Here is an 18,802-nt window from a genome sequence, read left to right on the forward strand (position 1 = left end):
TCTCTATTGCTTTGCTTTGTTTTGTATGGTACAGAGTATAACCTTCAGGAAGGATCTGTGCTTTTATGTTCTTGCTTTTCTTTAGGAGTAAAAAATTGTGATGGAATATAAGCATTAATATAGTAAAGACAGTATCTGTTGTTTCATATGGAGAAAGTGTTGGTGATGTGTTCAGTACATTTAACCAGAGTCTGGAAGCAATTATGTTTGTTTAAGATTAGATTTTGTTTATATCTTCTCTTTTTGTCTCACCAGATATTCCTGATATAAGACCAAGACCAGTATACATTACTGCAACACGAAACAATGAAAATGTCTATAGCACAAAAATCCCATTCATGGCAGCTCGAGTTGTGTTTATTAAGTGGCTTGTTACCTTCTTTCTTGAAAAGAAATACTTAACTGCTGTTCAGAATACAAAAAATGGAGGGGAAATGCTCCCTAAAATTATTCAGGTGTGCTATAAAGTTTACCTCTCTTTTCTTATATATGTTCTGCCCTTGCAAGTGGGTGGCCTGACCTCTGTCTTCGCTGGATCATTTGGGCCAGAAGTGGTCCAAGACATTGCAAAATACATGCAGTGCCAGGACAAAACCTGACAAAGAGTTGTAAGGAATAATAATATGCAGGTGTATATGCATGTGTATAGGGGTATGATCCATCTTTTCCCCAAATCACAGAGGTGTGGGGATTCCTCTCCGTGGGGTCTGTGCCTTCCTCCCCTCCCACCACTGCTCCTTCCCTCTCTGTTGTCTGACGAGTGGACGAGGCAGCTGTTTGGGGCTGGGGGGCCATGTGAACTGCACCTCATGCAAAGTGTAAGACCAAATTTCTTCTTGGACCGGGTGGTAGACTGACAATCGTGCTGCTGGGGTCCCAGTGGCTCGTGTGGAAAAGAGCACTAGCATCTTGTTCTGTGTAACTATCCCAGGTTTTTGGTGTACGCTATTTCAGTTATTTAATTAGGCGTGTGTTTCCTCGCGTGTAGACTGTTGGTGGTGTAAACCAAGACAAAGGCGCGGAGCTGGAGCCCGGTGCGTCCCCGGGCAGCGAGCAGGACAGGAGCCATTCCAACTGCAGCACCTTGTCCGACAGGAGGCTCAGCAACTCCAGCCTGTGCAGCATCGAGGAGCAGCACCGCGGTGTCTACGACATGGTGCAGAGGATCCTCCTGTCCACGCGAGGATACGTTAACTTCGTTAACGAGGTCTTTCGACAAGTGAGTGTCTATGTTTAGTTGCTATTGTATATATATATATTTTTTAAAGGCAATCTCACGGTTATGAGAATCAACACCGCAAAAGCTGTTGCTCAGGTAAGTGGCCAAACTCGACGCTAATCACAGCAGTGCCCTTGTAGTTTGGAGTCCTTCCTAGGTCTGGTTTTAACGATAAAATTATGAAATTTTTATAGGAAATGAAGCTTGTTGTTGATGCCAGATGGCAATGTGTCGTATTTGAATGGCCCACTTGATTTGTTCTTGGTGTCATGATGTAATTTAAAGGCGTTTAAAGAGCTATTAGCTTGCAAATTTATTATTTGAATTAGTGAGGTTCTTGTTTCTGTGATTAGCATTGGTATTTAATGTCTATTTGAACACTGATTGCTTCTACTAGTATTTTTCATTGATTAGACATCTTTTCAGTTGTTTGGGATGAAACTATGGATAGGACATAGATGTGCATGCATAAACACACCCACATACCATCACCTGTAAATAATACAGCTCAAGAAAGAGATGCTACATGATTTTTACTTTTATGTCTGTGCTAGGAGTTAGGATTAATTAACAACCTATGCATATACCTACGTCACTCACAATTAACTTAGTTAACTTTTCCACTTAGGCTTTTTTATTGCCGCCTTCTGATATCTCTGCAACACGAAAAGTGGTGAAGGTGTATCGAAAGTGGATATTGCAAGAGAAACCGGTGTTCATGGAGGAGCCCGACAAAAAGGAGGACGGTCAGGATGCGGGTGTCAACTTAGAGGATTCGTCAGTGCAAACGGATGGTAAACATGTATGGTATCAGGGCTGCTCACTTTATTCTGTTCGCCTACAATACGTGGTTGAAGTTTTTAAGCTTGCTTTGTAAATGACTAACGATTTAAAAAGTGTGTGGAAAATCAAGGCTAAAAAATACTTTTGTGTAAAGTCCAGAAATTTAAATAAATATTGAGTATTCAGTAGCCCTTAGTGCAGGGAAAGATGGCAGCTGTTTTTAAAAATGTGATTTGTTGATTGTTCCCTGTCTACACAAATATGACAGCAAGCACTTAAGGACAGAAATATTAATGCATCCTGCAGGGTTAAATTTACACTGTCTGTTGGCCTAGTGCATATAGGGTTATTTCTTTTGGTGGTAGTTACTTAAGGATTTGAAAGGGTCTATTAATTTGTATATACTGGGTGAAATATTTGGATTCTGACACCTTAATCTAGGAAGTTAAAGTGTAGATACATATTCTGTGCATGATCTTTTTAGTATTCTATAATGAACCATCAGTAAAAATTGACTTTGACACTATCGACACTGTGAAACCATTTAAAGGGAAGTTTTGTTGTACTAAGAGGTTCATGTTGTAAAAACGTAGTGAGAATGATGAGGTTTTGACAGATTATTTTTGTAGGAGGTTTATAGTTTTGCCAGACCTAAATTCAAACATTACTGCTATCGGTGACTGCAATGTGTGATATAAAACATTTTAAATAGTATAGCTCTGAACAGAGATCAAGAAATAGTAGACATGAACTCCTTGCTGAAATGAATGTAGGACATGACAGTTCCCCCTTTTTTTTGCTTTTGCCATTTTAAATGATTTTGGATGAGTATGGATGTACTGCTTTCTGCCTTGTCACTGACTGTACCGTGTTTTTCCAGCTTTCCTCTGACCATTCCGGACACAAGCGCTCGTCCAGCTGGGGAAGAACGTACTCCTTCACCAGCGCTGTTAACAGAGGATGTGTGTTAGAAGACGAGGACAGAAATGTTAAAGCTGGTGCTCAGGCTGCGCTGCAGGTGTGATGGATGGAAAGGGCACAAGGCTGTAACTCGTGTCATCACATACCTTACCCTACAGTTTATAATATAGGCTCTGAGAAAAGGAAAACAGCAAGCAGCAGTTGATGATTTTTATAAGATATGATTAGGACTTCATTTATAACTTTAAAAAAATGAATATTAAACCATGTGACCCTGTTTTGGAGCCAAATATCTGTTTTAAGACAGGTTCATTTTTTTTTTTCCTATTGTGGGTACTAGGAATTAATCAGAACTGTGCATTTGCTTTTGTTGAGCCTCATTAATTGGAAATAGCGGTGGTTGCTCAAGGATCTAATGCCAGCAGAAGAGTAGCTGGAGGAATGAACGGTGTTCTTGCCTGACCAAACAGAAGAGATACCTACAAACCCCACACTGTGCAACGCACGTCTGCGCTGGGTCTATAATGCCACTCGACTTGTTGCTAGAATGGTGCAGAAAAATAGTTATAGGTAGAACATGAAACTTGCTCTAAGGAAAGTGAAAGGTCTGACTGGAGGAGGACAAGGTTCTAAGGTTTGACTTTTTTATTCCTGATGCTATGTAAACTGACTGCAGATGTCTGTCTTGCAGGTGTTCTTGACAAACTCTGCCAATGTTTTCCTATTGGAGCCGTGTGTCGAAGTGCCGGTGCTTCTGAAGGAGCAGGTTGATGCTTGCAAAGCTGTTCTGAGTATCTTTAGGCGCATGATAATGGAGCTATCCATGGATAAAAAGACATGGTAAGCTTAAGGTTTCCTGCATCATTTAAGAGCAGATGATCAACATTTAAACTTTATGGGATAATTACTGGGCATGGAGAAGCCTGGCTGTGCTGAGGCAGGCAGGGCTGTGTCAGTCACGCTGGGCTGGAAGGCTGCAGGTTCTGCTGCGTCTGCATCATTATATTATTTGACTTCGAGGTTCTGGCTGCTATTTCTACGCTTGACTTCACCTTCTCAACAATTATTTCTTATGGTCCACAGCCAATTAATGTTATTTTACAAATGGTCTTTGAAGTGTGAAGTGCGATCGCGTTGTCTGTAAGTAAGGCTTACAGGAGAACTGAGGGGAGTATGTGTTTTGGTACGTGAAAATTAGCAAGTGCAACTAAGATGACCTGTGACAAAGTAAAATTTTGTTTTGGAACCAGGGAACAGATGTTGCAGATTCTCCTAAGAATAACAGAAGCTGTGATGCAGAAGCCGAAAGAAAACCAAATAAAGGATACGTTTGCTCAAAGCATGTCGGGATTACTTTTCCGAGTGAGTGTGGAGGGGTTTGCTGGTTGTTTGAGTTTTTGATGTTTACCCATAGTTTTAGTTAAATACTATTGCACAGTACTACAAAACCTACTTGTAAAACATGAGAAAATTCTCCTTTGCAGTAATACGAGTAATTGTTTTGTAACCTGTTCCTAACAGAGGGAGAGAGATGGGTTAGGTGTGTTGTTCAGGGCAGGACAGGCAGGCACAGGGCCTGTTTGTGGGATGTCCTCAGTGAGTACCTGTCACGAGCTGCCCCTCGCTGCTCCTCTCTCAGACGCTCATAGTGGCCTGGATCCGAGCAAACCTGAGCGTGTACATCTCCCGGGAGCTGTGGGACGAGCTGCTCAGCGTCCTGTCCGCCCTGACGGGCTGGGAGGAGCTCATCACCGAGTGGGCCAACATCATGGACTCGCTGACAGCTGTGCTGGCCAGGACCGTCTACGGGCTGGAGATGACCAACCTGCCCTTGGATAAGCTCAGCGAGCAGAAGGAGAAGAAGCAGAGAGGGAAGGGTTAGTCTTGACGCTTTTTGTGTCAAACTAGTTAAATATTTAAGTTTAAACTTAAAAATTGATTTAATTTAATCTAACATTAAGTACTATTTAATCTAGTGTAAGAACCTGTTTAATCAAATGCGAAGCGCTTTGGATTTATGTATTCTCATCCTCCGTCGTGGGAGGAAAGGCAGTTGGGGTCAAGAGAAGATCGCTATTCAGCAGTTTTTCCTAGGTGCTCAAAATCAGGCTTTTCTGTGTGGCAGAAACTAAATGTCGTTTCCTGTGCTGTAATCTGGCATAGTCATCAATGTAAAAACTCTTTCCCATGTATTTTTATTAAACTTTATTAATTACAGTATTTTAGCTACATATATGCGCCACCTGGCAATTGATGCACATAGTTGAAGTAGTGATTGTTTTTTAACAATAGTGACAATTTATCTATTTTGTTTGAAAGATTAACATTTTGCATGTCTGAGTGCTTGTAAGTCCATTTATACTTTGAGAAAAACACAATCCAAAGCATGCGATGCTAGAGAATTTTGTTTCCTTTCTCTCCAAGGTGGTGTTTCAGAGCCTCAGAAGACGGCTGTAGTGGGAAGATCTTTTTCGTTAAGCTGGAAAAGTCACCCTGAAGTTGTGGAGCCGATGAGGTTCAGAAGCGCTACCACCTCTGGAGCCCCCGGAGTCGAGAAAGCGAGAAATATCGTTCGTCAAAGAGCAACAGGTTAGACTGGAACTGAACACTGGTCTGGCGGAGCAGGGCACTCGGGCTTTGTCCTCGTTTTAACAGGAAAGCCAGCGGCAGCTGGATCTTTAGATGGATTTTTGAGAAGCACACTGTCCGCTTCTCGGGTGAAAATGGGTTGTTTTCAGCAGAGATGGGTGAATGGGAGAGGCAGCTGGTTTGGGGGAGCATTGCTGGTAGAGGGGAATCTGGATAAGTTTTTCATTCTTTATTTTGGAGCTGTATGAACTGCTACAGAAGCTTCAATGGACAGATACAAGGGTAAGTCGAATTAGCCCAGGGACAGGAATCATACACTGGCAAAATGAAATATTCCACCCTGTGGAACTGCTGTGGTTCAGAAATGACTGATTATTGCACTTCCAGTGTGTGAGGTGCAGTTGCACACTGCCAACATACAGCTTGTAGAAAATACTTCTGGGATTAATGTTGTAAATCTATTTTTTTTCCCAAAGCTTTGTGTTTTGTTGTATCATGACATTCAAAACCCCCAATATTTCATTTTTTTTCTGACATAATTATTGCTTTATTTTTTCCTGGAAGCTAAGCGAAGCCAGTCTATCAGCAACTGTGTTCATCTTTGTGAGGCTTTGCCAGCCACTAAAAGTGTCCCTCTCCTGCTTCACACTGTGAGCTCTCTCTTACCTGGTATCTCTTACACCTCTTGCTCTCACAGACTCTCAGGTACTGTACTTTAAAGTCATCTTTGATATCAGTGTTCTTTAGATTTTTAAACTGCTTTCTGTCTGCTTGCTTCCTGTCCAGTTGATATTACTTTTTACTACCTAGGCTGCTCATACATCTCTCTCTAAACTTTAGTTTTTCTAAGGGTATTTTATAAAACTTAAATTATAAAAACTTACATTATAAAAACTGAAGTTACAACTTCTTTGACTAGGAGCTACATTGTTGCTTTGTAACTTGGGTGTTTAAAATACTTGACTGGGTCACTTTTTCGTATAGCTTTCTTAGGTAAGGAGTTCACCTGTGTATGAAACTGAGATATGCAAATATTTTGTGATTTAATTAAATCAACAGAAGTTGAAGAGTCTCAGCAGCTGGAAAATTCAACAGGGACAGAAGCTGCAGGCCTGTTCGCAGAGCAAGAGCAGCAGCTAACTCGAAGCAGCAGCACTTCAGATATTACAGATCAGTTTCCGTCTGATTTTTTTCAAGGTAATTTTGATTAACTGTAGCGGGACTGTACTGCTGAAGAAAACGTGGTGACTTTGTGCAACTTTGATTTCCAGCTCTGTTCTAAAATGGTTTTCATCTTATTTTCTTCGTAAATATATTGCTGGTATCTTGTTGAAAGAAGTGTTTTTAAGAAGTTGCAGACCACAGATGCAGGGTGTGACCTTTTATAAAGCAGGTGGTTAAAAATGAAACCTTTGCGTGTATTTTGTATGTAACTCTCAAACCTTTTATCTGGCTTGCATTTAAATTTTGTGTGTTAAAGCTAACAGCTCTACTTCTGTTCCTATTGTGTCAGTATGTTATGCTTACAAAGGGGTTTTTCAAAAACTGGTGTATTCCATTTTAATGTTGTATTACTTAGCCATAAATATAAGAAGCGTACATGTAAATATAACTGGAATTTTTATACAATTTGCTATGTACTTGGGTCTCACAAATGTCTATATTTCTTGTTTACTTTCTAAAATTTCTAGGTAAAAAGTCTGGGAGTTCTCATAATTTAACTACTTCAGACTGCAAGTCAGTTCAGGAAAATAAGGGATGTACAAAGAAGGAAGATGAAGCTGAGCAAGTAAGGCAAAAAAGAAAGTGATTATTGATAAGACTCTCACAATGTTTTGTTTCTAATCAGGAGCCTTTAAGTATTTAGAAACTCTAGCAATGGAAAGTGAAAAATAATTAATCCCATTTCTAGTATGGCCTCTGGAATTGAGCTGTAGCCGTTCATTGTGCTCTTTGGTGTGATCCTTCTGCGGCTTCCAATCTTGTTGGTTGCATACGCAGTTTTATGTAATATAAACAAGAAGTTCACAACTTTTAAAATATAAATAATTCATGGCTATTATAGAGGCGTAGTACACTGGAATAAATGTTTGATGGTTTGGCGTGCTGGGGAAAATGCCTAATTTGCATCACCAGCTACGTATTGCAGATATTTGTATAAGCTAGCATGAGGACAGGCAAGCTTAATAAATTTTTCATGCAACCTTTGAATAAATGGTAGAAATAATAAATGAGGCTGCTTATCTTTGTAGCAGTCCAATGCAATACAGCGTGGAGGAGTTGAAGCTGAATCTCCTCTCTGGACCCCCGCTCTCCCATAGGCCTGGACTTAAAGTCCATTAACCCTGGCTCTGGAAAGGAGAGCCTAGACATCCTCTGCACAGTGCTGTCGGTAATTGCTTCAGGAGTAACGACGAGTCTCCAAAAGGAAGGAAAGCCTGCTCCTCTTTGCAGAGAAGAAGGCTCTGTAGTTGGGGGAATTAAAAATTAACCTGGGTCCCCATGCTATTTTAGCGGCATGTGTTATAAAATATTGACAAGCCCACGCTGCCAGGCTGCTGCCGGTATTGCACCTTCACCCTTTTGGCAATGAAAGCTGGGCTTTGGCCATCGATTTGCTACATAACTTGCCGATGTGCCACAGGAACCCGTCTGGCTTTGTGTCACAGCCCACTGGAATATTGTTGTTGCTAGAGCCAGGTTTGCCAGGGAAGAGATACCTCTCCGCGCTCTGTCAGCCAGCGCAAGCAAACGCGTGTTTCTTGGGAATGACTGTCAATTTTCTCCAGTTAAATTTAAAAATAAAAAAGATGCTACAATGTTAGATAATATATTATAATTCCTATAAGCCAATTGTCTCTCTGACAATAATTTGCTTTCTCAGATATATGCAGAAAGAACAAACAGGTGAATGTCTGGCCAGTGGATCAGAAATTGGTTCAAGAAATTTATTTTAAAATAGTCATACTAAAAATTGCAAATATCAAAATGGAACTTTGTTAACTGAATTGGAAATGTTAACTGAATTGAGGAATTTTAGCGCAGAGATTCCTTCAGCGGCTAGATCTAGGATGCTCCTGGGGTAAGGCATCAGGGCTTTTTGTTGTCTATTTGCAGTGGAAAGCATCATACTCTCTTTTTCTGGCAGAAATTAAGTTTTGCTATTATAGATGACATGGAGTTGCAAGAAATGTGAATTTGAAGGTGATCTGCCAGCTACAAAGCAGAACAATTATGCTTAGGGACAGAGCAGTCTTGTCTAGAAGCAGAAGATTGTCTGAGGGGCTTTTCAGCCAATAGGCTGTAAATCCATTTGGTGAAGAAGGTGGTAAACCCAAGAGCAGGACTCTCTGCATGGGTTGTTTTGCAGCAGGGTAATGCCCCAGTGTAAGAGATGAAGATTAACTTCTCCTCAAAGATTTCCGATACTTTAAAAAGTGTTGAATGATTTCAGATTTGTAGAAAAACATAAGTGGAAAGTCCTGCTTGTTGGTATGAAAATGGAGTTTAAGAAGGGGAGGATAAAGACTGAAATTGAAAGCATGATGGTTTCCTTAAGACATTTAAAGACATTTGGGTTGTCTAAATATTCATGAAAATATCTGGGCTGAGTTGTCATTAATTTCGATTATCTGTGTATATCTCAAATTTGCTAAAATATGACCTCAACACTGTAATAAGTGAGATTATTTTTTTTTTCTCTGAAGGTGCCAGTACGAAGAAGCAGTAGCACAGCTGAATTAGATTTGAAAGCAGCCTTGCAGCAATCACATGGAGATTACAGAGAGAGAGAAAAAAGTGAGTTCCAAGAAATACAGTATTTTTCTGAAGTGCTGCAATTGAAATAAGCGTCATAATTTTGTCTCGTTACAGACATATTAGACGCTTTTCTCCTCGTGCTCTGCTAATATAGTTTGTGTTAATCATTGTTGCCGCAGGCGCAAGCGTTAGCAGCGACACGTCCATCGAGTACAGCACCGAGGTGGAGATGGCGCTGCTGCCCTGGCCGGCCGTCCAGGACGAGCACGACGGCCAGGCGGCAGAAGTTTGTGCGGATCCCGATGCGCCGCGCTGGCTCCAGCTCAGCCCCTCCGACACCGCCAACCTCACAGGTGCTGTCGCCCGCAACGTGGAGTTACCATTTTACATTTTTTATCTCAGAAAAAGAGTGTATATGGTTCAATTTGCTTATACAAAGCGCATTTCGTTTGGCATAAATCACCACATTTAGTTCATAATGTTCATTCAGAAATGAGGTTTGAATGCCCAGAGTTTGAGGAATTTGGGTAATCAGATTGAAGGTGACATAGGTGCCGAGAAATTGTGACGCAGAAAATGATCACGCAGTGGAAAATAACTGGCTTGCTTACTCTGTCAAATCACTGCTAATCAGCTGAGAGTGATAGCTGATCACTCATGCTCTCTTAGCCTGCCCTGGTGTTCAAGTAAAAGAAATTAATTTATATTTTAAAATAATAGGTTTTATTTCATAGTAGAATGGTCTAAAGAAATGCCTTACTATATATTATGACTGGTAGTAAATAAATGGGTAATTGTCATTCAGATTTGCACTTTGATATGGAATTTTTCTTTTTCCGTGATCCTGACAGTCTTCCCGACCCCTGCTTTCCTTCTTGGTTTGCCTGCTGCTGTCTCAGGAACCGCTTCTGTCCCACATGATAACTCCTGAGCATATTGTTCATCACTAGCAGCACACACTTCTTGGTTCCTTTGTTCAGTTCCATTTCCAGGTCATTTTATACTGTGTGATCTTGAAAAAGAAAGGACTCTGAGCAATAGAAATTTTACCTGTAAAAGCCAGTTATTGATTGAATAAATCTCTCAGGGTACATGAATGTTCTGTTTAACTGCATTTGCCTCCCTGCTGAAAGAACCAGCCCTTGAGCAGGGGCAGTCTGTCTGATACATACCTAGAGCTGTGGGGTCTCTGTGCGGAAGGCCCCTTTGCCCACTTTTTCTGCCATTTAAAAAAATTTGAATCATGTGCCAGCTTCAGCAACGGAAAAGAGAGCTGATTTGGTGGGAAAGGACACTTGGGAGATGGCAGACGGTAAGGAGTGATGTTCTGTTGACCCCAGTGGCACGGTGCACCGCGTTTCTAACCCGTGGCACTGGCACTCGTTTCCCTCTGCAGACAGCAGCGAGTTCCTGGCTGACGACTGCAGTATCATCGCCGGCGGGAGCCTGATCGGCTGGCACCCCGATTCTGCCGCTGTGCTCTGGAGGAGGGTCCTGGGAATCCTCGGGGACGTGAACAACATAGCGTCGCCTAAAATCCATGCGAAAGTTTTCGGCTATCTTTATGAGTTGTGGTATAAACTTGCAAAGGTACTGTAAACAATGCTTATGTCTGATAATGATTTTTCTTTCGTTGTAAAAAACATTATTAAATTTGATTTAGAATTAGCATCTAGAACATAAGTGTGAGATCGGGAGGATTCTGTCATAAAGACATTGTTTGATTTCTAGTGGGTATCCTCGGTAGAGAATGTTCTGTTCAATGACTAGAGAATTTTTATTAGTTAATTTAAATGGGGTGAGGAAACTTGCAAAGAAAATACAAGTATAGAATAGAATACTGCAAATGTTGGTATGTAAAAGCCCGTGGTATGATCTAAAATGGAAATATTTGCTTAGGCTGTGGGAAGCGCTATAGAACAAGCTTTCCTGGTAGTTTTGTTCAAGTATAGCACAGGGTGAAGTGCCTTTAAAGTAAATAAAATAAAATGAACAAGTAATAGTATGAACCAGAGCATTAATGAAGTAAACTACCACTTTTATAACCTCTATTCTCTTAAAAACATTAGATACGGGACAACCTTGCTATAAGTGTGGACAATCAGTCTACTCCCTCTCCTCCGGCCTTAATTCCTCCTCTCAGAATATTTGCGTCATGGTTGTTCAAGGTAAGTTATTTCTGAATTTTTCACGCATTAGTAATTCCTCAGTACTGAATTTGTATGTGTTGTGTTATTTTCAGTTTTTACAGTCACTGCCAGCTAATTAGTCTAATACCCTCCAAAGGCTATTTGGGCTTGAATCTGTTTTAATAAATAAACGGAGCAGATTTGCTTTATGGCAAATCTGCTGAAGATAGAGTTTTGTGTTAGCTGGCTACTAGACAAAAATGAATAAGACAAGGTTTTTGCTCTTTTCAGGCAACCACCCTACCAAATGAATACAAGGAAGGCAAACTTCAGGCATACAGGCTGATCTGCGCTATGATGACCAGGCGCCAAGATGTTCTGCCAAATTCCGATTTCCTGGTTCATTTTTACTTTGTGATGCACCTTGGCTTAACAAGTGAAGACCAGGTACAAGCTTTATTTGATTAAAAAAAAAAATTACTGTGTGCTGTTGGAAATGTCTGTATTTTCATATTTGAAGATCTGAAGCAGAAAGGAGGCAATGCTTTGCAACAATTGTTGTGTGAAATTATCCCTTGTAGCCTAGTCTGTGTCTGCATTTAGACTACATAGTCCTAACCTTCTCATTGCTCTCCCAGGGATAAGTTTTTTAAACAACTACTACTTACTTGTGTGTTATTGTCACAACTGCCCTGTGCCACTGCTTGCAAGGACATCTGCAAAAATTAGAATGAATGGTGTCCTCTCCACACTTTCCCCTTCAAGATTGTCCTCTGGGAGATGTTTAAAACTGTCATAGCAGCTCTTTTAACTGGTGCAAAGAGGACTGAAGGGAGGACTGAGACAGGTTGTCTTATCACTGTAACCAAGAGGTGCTGCCACAACATTCCGTTTCTATGGATCAATGTTCTTTCTAGACCCTGTGTCCTGAGTGGGCCTAATTAATAAATATTTGGTGGGAGATGAGTAAAAGACTTAATCTGTTGAGAAGTAAGGAGATTATTGGGCCACAGAAACAGCTAAATACTCATGAAACAGCTCAGAAATACTCTTTAGACAAGATAGAGGATGCGTATAGACATGTGCATGTTTTTATAGCTGCAGGAGCGAGTTTTCTCCCTCAGCAGCAGTGTAAGGAAAGCCTTGGCGGGTGCCGGCAGAGGGCACACACAACCCTGGTATCGCAAAGCCTGGGCTGGATTTCAGTTCCCCTCCTGGAAGGCTGGAGCATTTGGAAAACCTTCCTTTAAAATAGCTAACGGAAAAAAAAAAAAACCAAAACCAAAAAAACCCCATACAAACCAAAAACAAAACCAAAAAAACACAGAAAAGAAAGAGATTTCTTCTGGAAGAGCCCAAGAGCTCTGGCTGCTGCTGGAACTTAGAAAAAAACAGAAGCATCTGCCATTTACAAAGCACAAATGGGGAAAAATAAAAGTGTAGTGGAAACTCCCCTTTTTGCCAATCTCAGTATGTTGCCTGAGAGTAACAAAGAGCTCGTTACTCTTCCATTTCACTAATGCCATTCAGATTTCAGTTCAGTGCTGCTTCGTGTGCGGAGGAACTTCATTTCCCTACAAAACAGACCATGTGAGTTATTGACTATGATCAGACCCCTTGAATTTAAAAAAACACACAGCATGAAATCTTCTCACGTAAAACACACAACTCAAGAAACTTCAAAGCCTGATGTAGACCAGATCTAAAAAAAAAATACCACTTTTATGTTTGAAAAAACGAAGACCTTCAAATTGATATAGCAGGGCCATAGGGGTGGAAAATATCAGTAATTTTAAGACGTAAGTTGTTTTCATGTACACACTTCCATGAAATGGCCAGGTTTTCGGGGGTGTTCAGCTGTCGGCAGTTCATTTTCTCTGTGCTAAGGGATGCTTTATTTTTTGAAATCTGGCCTCTTCCTGGAGAACCAATTCCTGCATAGAAACCAGGGGATTTTTAAACAGTGGTGTTTGTTGTGGCTGAGCTGGTTTTTGCCCCGTTTATTGCGTTTTGGTGTTAACAGGGCACGTCCTTTCCCAGACACTCTACCCACCAATCCTGTGCTTTTGTTCTGCCTCGCTCTGTCCTTTTTTTGCCTCTTGGTGGCACCGTTGACCATGAGTTTTCTCTTGTGTGGCTGTCCTTTCAGTACTGAGCTGGTGATTTTTGTACTTCTCAGGGATCTGGGGATATGCTGTTACCTGGTGAATGCCTTACAAGACAGGGTGTGATGTCCTGGGGCACCAGGATGGCTGAACCTGGCTCCAGGTTTTGGTAGCACTGCTTCTAGGATTTAAGCGACTGCCTACCAAAATCAACTTTGTGGATTTTTTTTTTAGCGCAGATCGGTTTTGTTTGCTAAGCACAAGCGTAAATTTTTCACTGTTAAGGAACATTAGGAGAAGAAAGCACTGGGGTGTTCTCATGGAGGAGTTTTCCTTCTGTGTGTACAACTAGTGCAACTTTTAATGTTTATGGGGGGAAAGCAACAGAAAGGTTATCAGGAAATCACGTCGGCTACTATAGAAGATCTTTTTAGGTGGCTACGTAATTTAAAAAAATTACAGTCCAAAGCCTCTTTGACCTGACTGTGATTACCAATATTTTAGTTAGCATCAGAAATGTTTATTTTTTTGAATATTTCTCTTTCCACTCCTCCCTTAAGGATGTGAGTATACAAAATCTCTGCTGTATTGTGCAGATATTGGTGATGACAGAAAAACAGAAGAATGCATTTTTGAACATAGTTATAAAGTAATCCAATACCATTCCCAGCAAGTGCAGGCTAACTTTACAGACTCGTCTCCCGGGATATAGAAAAGAGCAACGTGAGGGTATATTTTATAGAAAGCTCCCGTGGCACTCCGAGTTCAAGATGCAGCAATTAGCTCAGCAGCTGAGGAAGCAGCTCGCGAGGTAATGAGCTGCGGCTAATTTACCCGTGTGGAAGCGTCTGACAACAAACATCTCGGTGCGGGAGTGGACAATCCTCTGCCAGGATTGCATCACCTGCATCCCTGCGTGTCGAGGGGCAGGGGAGGCACTTTGCCTGCGGTTGCTCCAGTTCCTCACCTACATTATGGACACCCGTGAAATGTCCTTGGGGTGGGTTTGGAACGTGCCCCGGGCCAGCCTGTTGCACTCGGGGCGGGCAGACCTGCCTCTGTGGCTGAAAAATCCCCTTTCCAGTCACTGCAACTATACGTTCCGACAAGAAATATAGCTTTATAAACTAACCAGTAGTAATAATAAAATTTCCCACTTCAGGTATGTGTAAAATTTGTGCATTACGGTATTAGACTTTGGTTTTTTGCTTTGTGAACTTGAGAAAGCCCATAAGCATCTCCTTGCTTCATGGCTTCCTTTTGCTGATGAGCAAAAGCACCAACACACAATTCAGCCCCTTCTCAGGAAAAAAACTATTGAGATAATTCTGACTCCTCCATTCTGGCACTTTTGGTACTTAAATCATCTTTCTAGATTACTGGTGTTTTTTCCTCCTAAACCTTCTGTGCATTTTCATGGTGCTGTCTTATTTCCATCTCAATTTGCACTCTTATTTTGAGAAGGCAGTGCAAGTTAGGGGCTCACTTTGGAGTAAAGCTGTAGAAGAAGAGGCAGGTTTTCAGTATTTTTCAAGTTTCAAACCCCAGGCTGTTGAGTGTCATTTTTTTAGAAGGTCTCACCCTGCTGCCAGGGCTCTGGCATCAGTCACCGTGCTTGGTGTCACCCGTTGGCAACAGCTGCCACCGCGGTTCTGCCCGGGGGACAGAGTTTTCCTGAAAGGTGAGCTGACACCTTAGGTGTGTTCCTGGGGTAAATGGACAGTCATTCTGGCTTGCCAGACCGGAATAGAGTACTTATAGAGATAAAAATATATGAAAGAACATAATAGAAAGTATAGGCTTCAGAAATTCTCTGTGGAAAGGACACCTAATAGACAAGGAAGGAGATTCTGCTGATGGCTTTTTTTAGTTCAGTGATGTTAAGGGCAGAACAAACTTTAAATATGGAAGGAAAAGAAAAAGGTGCCCAAAGGCCAGTGAGCTGCCAGATGCGGCTGGTGATGAGACGTCGGGAGAACGCGGCCCCGCTGCAGCCCGGTCACAGCCAGGCTCCAGCCTCGCTCCGCTCCTCCTGCCAGCAAAGGGCGGCTTCGGGGAGATCAGCTGTCGCCGAATAACCTCAGCCCTGCTCTACAAATGCAGCGTTACTCTGGTTTTTAATATCTCCCCTTCTTGCCTTGGGGTCACAAGGTACTTTATTTAGCAGATAGAACTTTTTTGGAGGTTAGATTTAAATGGCATATTGAAATAGATTTTTCTGACTTAGCTAATCATCTGCTTTCTGAGGGTGTCAGAATACTTCATAAATTTTTATTGGAACTTAATTTTTGACAAGTTAACTCATACCTGAAATGTAATGATAGTTAGGAGAACTTGGAAAAGTAAATGGAAGCGTTTGTTCCTTTAAAATAAAACGTGAAGGATTTACCAGTTAAGTCCTGTGTAAATTAATAATCTTTCCTGGGCTGTAAATTTCAGCCCCTAATGAGGTTTCTCTCTGTGAAGAACAGAGTGAACTTTAAGTGAAAAATCCATGTTGTTCCAGTTGAGGCCGATTGGAAACGTGCTGAAGGCAGATGGCAGGCTATTTGGTTACACCTGTAATCTGCAAAAGCTCCAGCAAAAATTAGGTGAAGAATATTTTTGCAGTTGACCTTTCAGTGAACTTGCATAATTTTTTTTCACTTACTCAGTGGGTGTTTATGACCTTATTATTTGGATTACTAGATTGCCCTATACTGAAATACTATGCCATTTATAGGGTTAATGCATTTGAGAAGGATGTGCGTGTGATTGCCCCTTATCTCCCCTCCTCCCCATTTTTAACACTACAGAGCATCATTTTGAATTGAAATAGTCCATAATGGTCCTTTTTTTCACTTTTCTTTAACAACGTGAACACTAAATTATAGCTGTGCAATTATGTAAACAATGGAAATGCTTCCAGAATGAATACTTCCTTTTGAATTTTCATTTTGTGTAATTGCCGAAAGGTTTGGAGCCATAATAAGCCAAAATTATTTTACACATTTATCGTTCTAAAGGTCAATTATGAAAGAAGTAAAGAAACAACACTGTACAGAATGAGTAAACCAATTTCTATTGCCATCACCATATGTTTTTCTTATTGCTTGTGTTTTCCAGTTACTGTGTACATAGCATTCAATTAAAGTGATTCATTTACTAGGCTGGAAGCTGCAGAGCAGAGTTTGCATTTGGAGAACGGTGCTTTGGGGGAAGGAAACAACTTGCCTCTGTTTGAATTACCTGATTTTTGCAGTATCGCTGATAGGACATATGTTCTCACTTGGTCTCTTTCTCATAAGCCTGACTCTCCTGATAAGCTCGCGGTGCTACTGAATTACCGCTGAGACGAGCCCGCGGGTGCGCTTGGGGGAACGGGCAGAACGGGCATGTTCCCCGGGAGCACTGGCCTGCGCCGAGCCGCCTCCTGGCCCGCCTGGCTGCAGGAACCTCCAGCACAACAGCAGCGGTGTGGTCAGGGCAGATTCTGCCTCGTTAATTCAAATGAAGTCACTCGAACTATTGCAACCGAGATGGAAAATGGCAGTGACAGCTAACGGGAAGCTGGGCTGAGCGCGGGGGTTTTTGGGGCTCTTTTGCACTTGTGCAGCACTAACGTGTAAGAGTCGTGTGTGGGTGTTTTATCACCGCAGTGTACGATCTGCGCTGTCACTTCAGCAGTTTGAAGCTACACAACAAAGAAGAGAAATTGAGAATTGTTTCTTAGCTTTACAAAATAAATTTTTCAAAGGTTTCTCGCTATGAAAACAAGTGTATTTTTTTTTTAGTAGTAGTACATCTCACAAACAGCGAGTAGACCCATGCAACCACATTCTCGCAGCTGTCACAGCACGTGCTGCGGTTGTATCAGTCACGCTGTCTGCAGGTATGGGTGTATTAACGTGAAGGGCTTGCAGTGACTCTCCTGTCCTCGCGCCCTGAGGCTGTCGCCCCCATGGCGATGCTGGGAGCCAGCAGTGGTTCGGGGCTCAGCAGATGGGTCACTGGGCTGGTTTTGGCAGGTCTGTGCTGCCCGCACCATCACCTCCCGGGCAGGTCAGCACGGCGACAACAGCCGTGTGCTCCATCTGCTGTCCCTGCCCAATCATCCGCAGCCCGAACGCACCGCGCTACCTGGCTCCGGTGGTAATTACAGGTGCGCGGTGCTGCGAGGAGCCTGCTGCATTAATCAGACCCTTAATTACAAAAAGGTGGGTCTTTTGTTCCGCTCGGAACGCGAGTTTACCGCCCGCTTTATGAGCTGCCGCATCCATCTGCTCTCTTTCTGAATGTTTGCATTGACTGATATTGACTTTAGAATGTATCAAAGGAAGTGATTAAAACTAGTTTAAACATTAACTCGAGTGGTATTTTAGCTTATTCAGGAAAGCGAAAGCATTATCCACCACCACGTTAAAAACTGATATTATTTATTTAAAATGCGTAACAGGGTTATTTCATAGGATCTTACTGCCCCAAACACTTAGTGGAACACCACATAGGTTCCGTCCAGGTGTTTAGCAGTGCTTTGAGAAAATACTAGTGGTGTTCAAATCTCTCTTCGTATAGAGAAAAATGTGTTTAGCTTCTTGAGTTTTTGATCTAGAAACTGAGCGTACATTCTGGGGCTAAATTTAAATTCAAGCTTTCTTTATCACATCATAAACCCAGTAAACATGGACATGAAAATGGTTTTAGTTTGAAATTTTGTTGAGATGAAAAGTAATTTTCTACTCAAAATAGAAATAGCTTTATCTAATTCTTCAGCAAACATGATGTTGCAGGTAAGGATTACATAGATTTTGTGCCTCATTTTAAACCTGCTAAAATCTTGTAGGAAAGCAATCTTGACTCAAACACAGGAGCTCTGCTCTGGTTTGGGGAGGCTGAGGAGTTGCAAGGTGGCAGGTTTCCAGGTGAAATGCTCATCTGGAATGTGTCGTGTGTCACGAGCAATGGGGAGGCCAGGGCTGGGTGGGTGGGCTGTGCTGACACAGAGCGCAGCCTCTGAAAAACAAAAGAGCCCTCTGTGCCTTCAACAGTTCAGCAAAAACTTTCTAAAGTTTTTTTCCACCAAGGCTAATCTATATTTGCTGTCTTAATTATTTAGAAGAAGAGTGACTTAGAATAATCTAGTTAGCGCAGATTTGTCTGTGCTCTTGTGCTGTGCGTGGTCACTTCTTGTGTTTGACGTGGCTCCATTTCTCAGTTAGTCCAGAGCAGCTGACAAATGCCATCTGTGCTGGAGCCCGAGGGCGGACGGCCCGGCTGTCGGTCACTGCCCGCGGCCGTCAGTCTGTCTGTCTGCTCCT

The 18,802-nt window shown here is 41.9% G+C and overlaps 1 protein-coding gene across 3 annotated transcripts in view; it reads left to right on the top strand.

Moving 5' to 3' along the window:
• RALGAPA2 (Ral GTPase activating protein catalytic subunit alpha 2) overlaps positions 1–18,802 on the top strand; it is a 94,306-nt gene that overhangs the window by 22,744 nt on the left and 52,760 nt on the right. For 2 of the 3 annotated variants that reach the window (XM_065633074.1, XM_065633072.1), the window contains exons 9-24: positions 256–455; positions 989–1,219; positions 1,848–2,021; positions 2,883–3,020; positions 3,615–3,763; positions 4,174–4,285; positions 4,563–4,800; positions 5,348–5,512; positions 6,077–6,217; positions 6,572–6,709; positions 7,204–7,301; positions 9,220–9,310; positions 9,451–9,624; positions 10,668–10,861; positions 11,341–11,439; positions 11,692–11,847. In XM_065633074.1, coding sequence (XP_065489146.1) covers positions 256–455; positions 989–1,219; positions 1,848–2,021; positions 2,883–3,020; positions 3,615–3,763; positions 4,174–4,285; positions 4,563–4,800; positions 5,348–5,512; positions 6,077–6,217; positions 6,572–6,709; positions 7,204–7,301; positions 9,220–9,310; positions 9,451–9,624; positions 10,668–10,861; positions 11,341–11,439; positions 11,692–11,847 — 2,498 coding nt within the window. The remainder of the gene's footprint in view (positions 1–255; positions 456–988; positions 1,220–1,847; positions 2,022–2,882; positions 3,021–3,614; positions 3,764–4,173; positions 4,286–4,562; positions 4,801–5,347; positions 5,513–6,076; positions 6,218–6,571; positions 6,710–7,203; positions 7,302–9,219; positions 9,311–9,450; positions 9,625–10,667; positions 10,862–11,340; positions 11,440–11,691; positions 11,848–18,802) is intronic. The other variant, XM_065633073.1, reaches the window with a different exon arrangement.

Source organism: Caloenas nicobarica, chromosome 3, assembly GCF_036013445.1.
Source record: "Caloenas nicobarica isolate bCalNic1 chromosome 3, bCalNic1.hap1, whole genome shotgun sequence".
NCBI classification, from domain to species: Eukaryota; Metazoa; Chordata; class Aves; order Columbiformes; family Columbidae; genus Caloenas; species Caloenas nicobarica.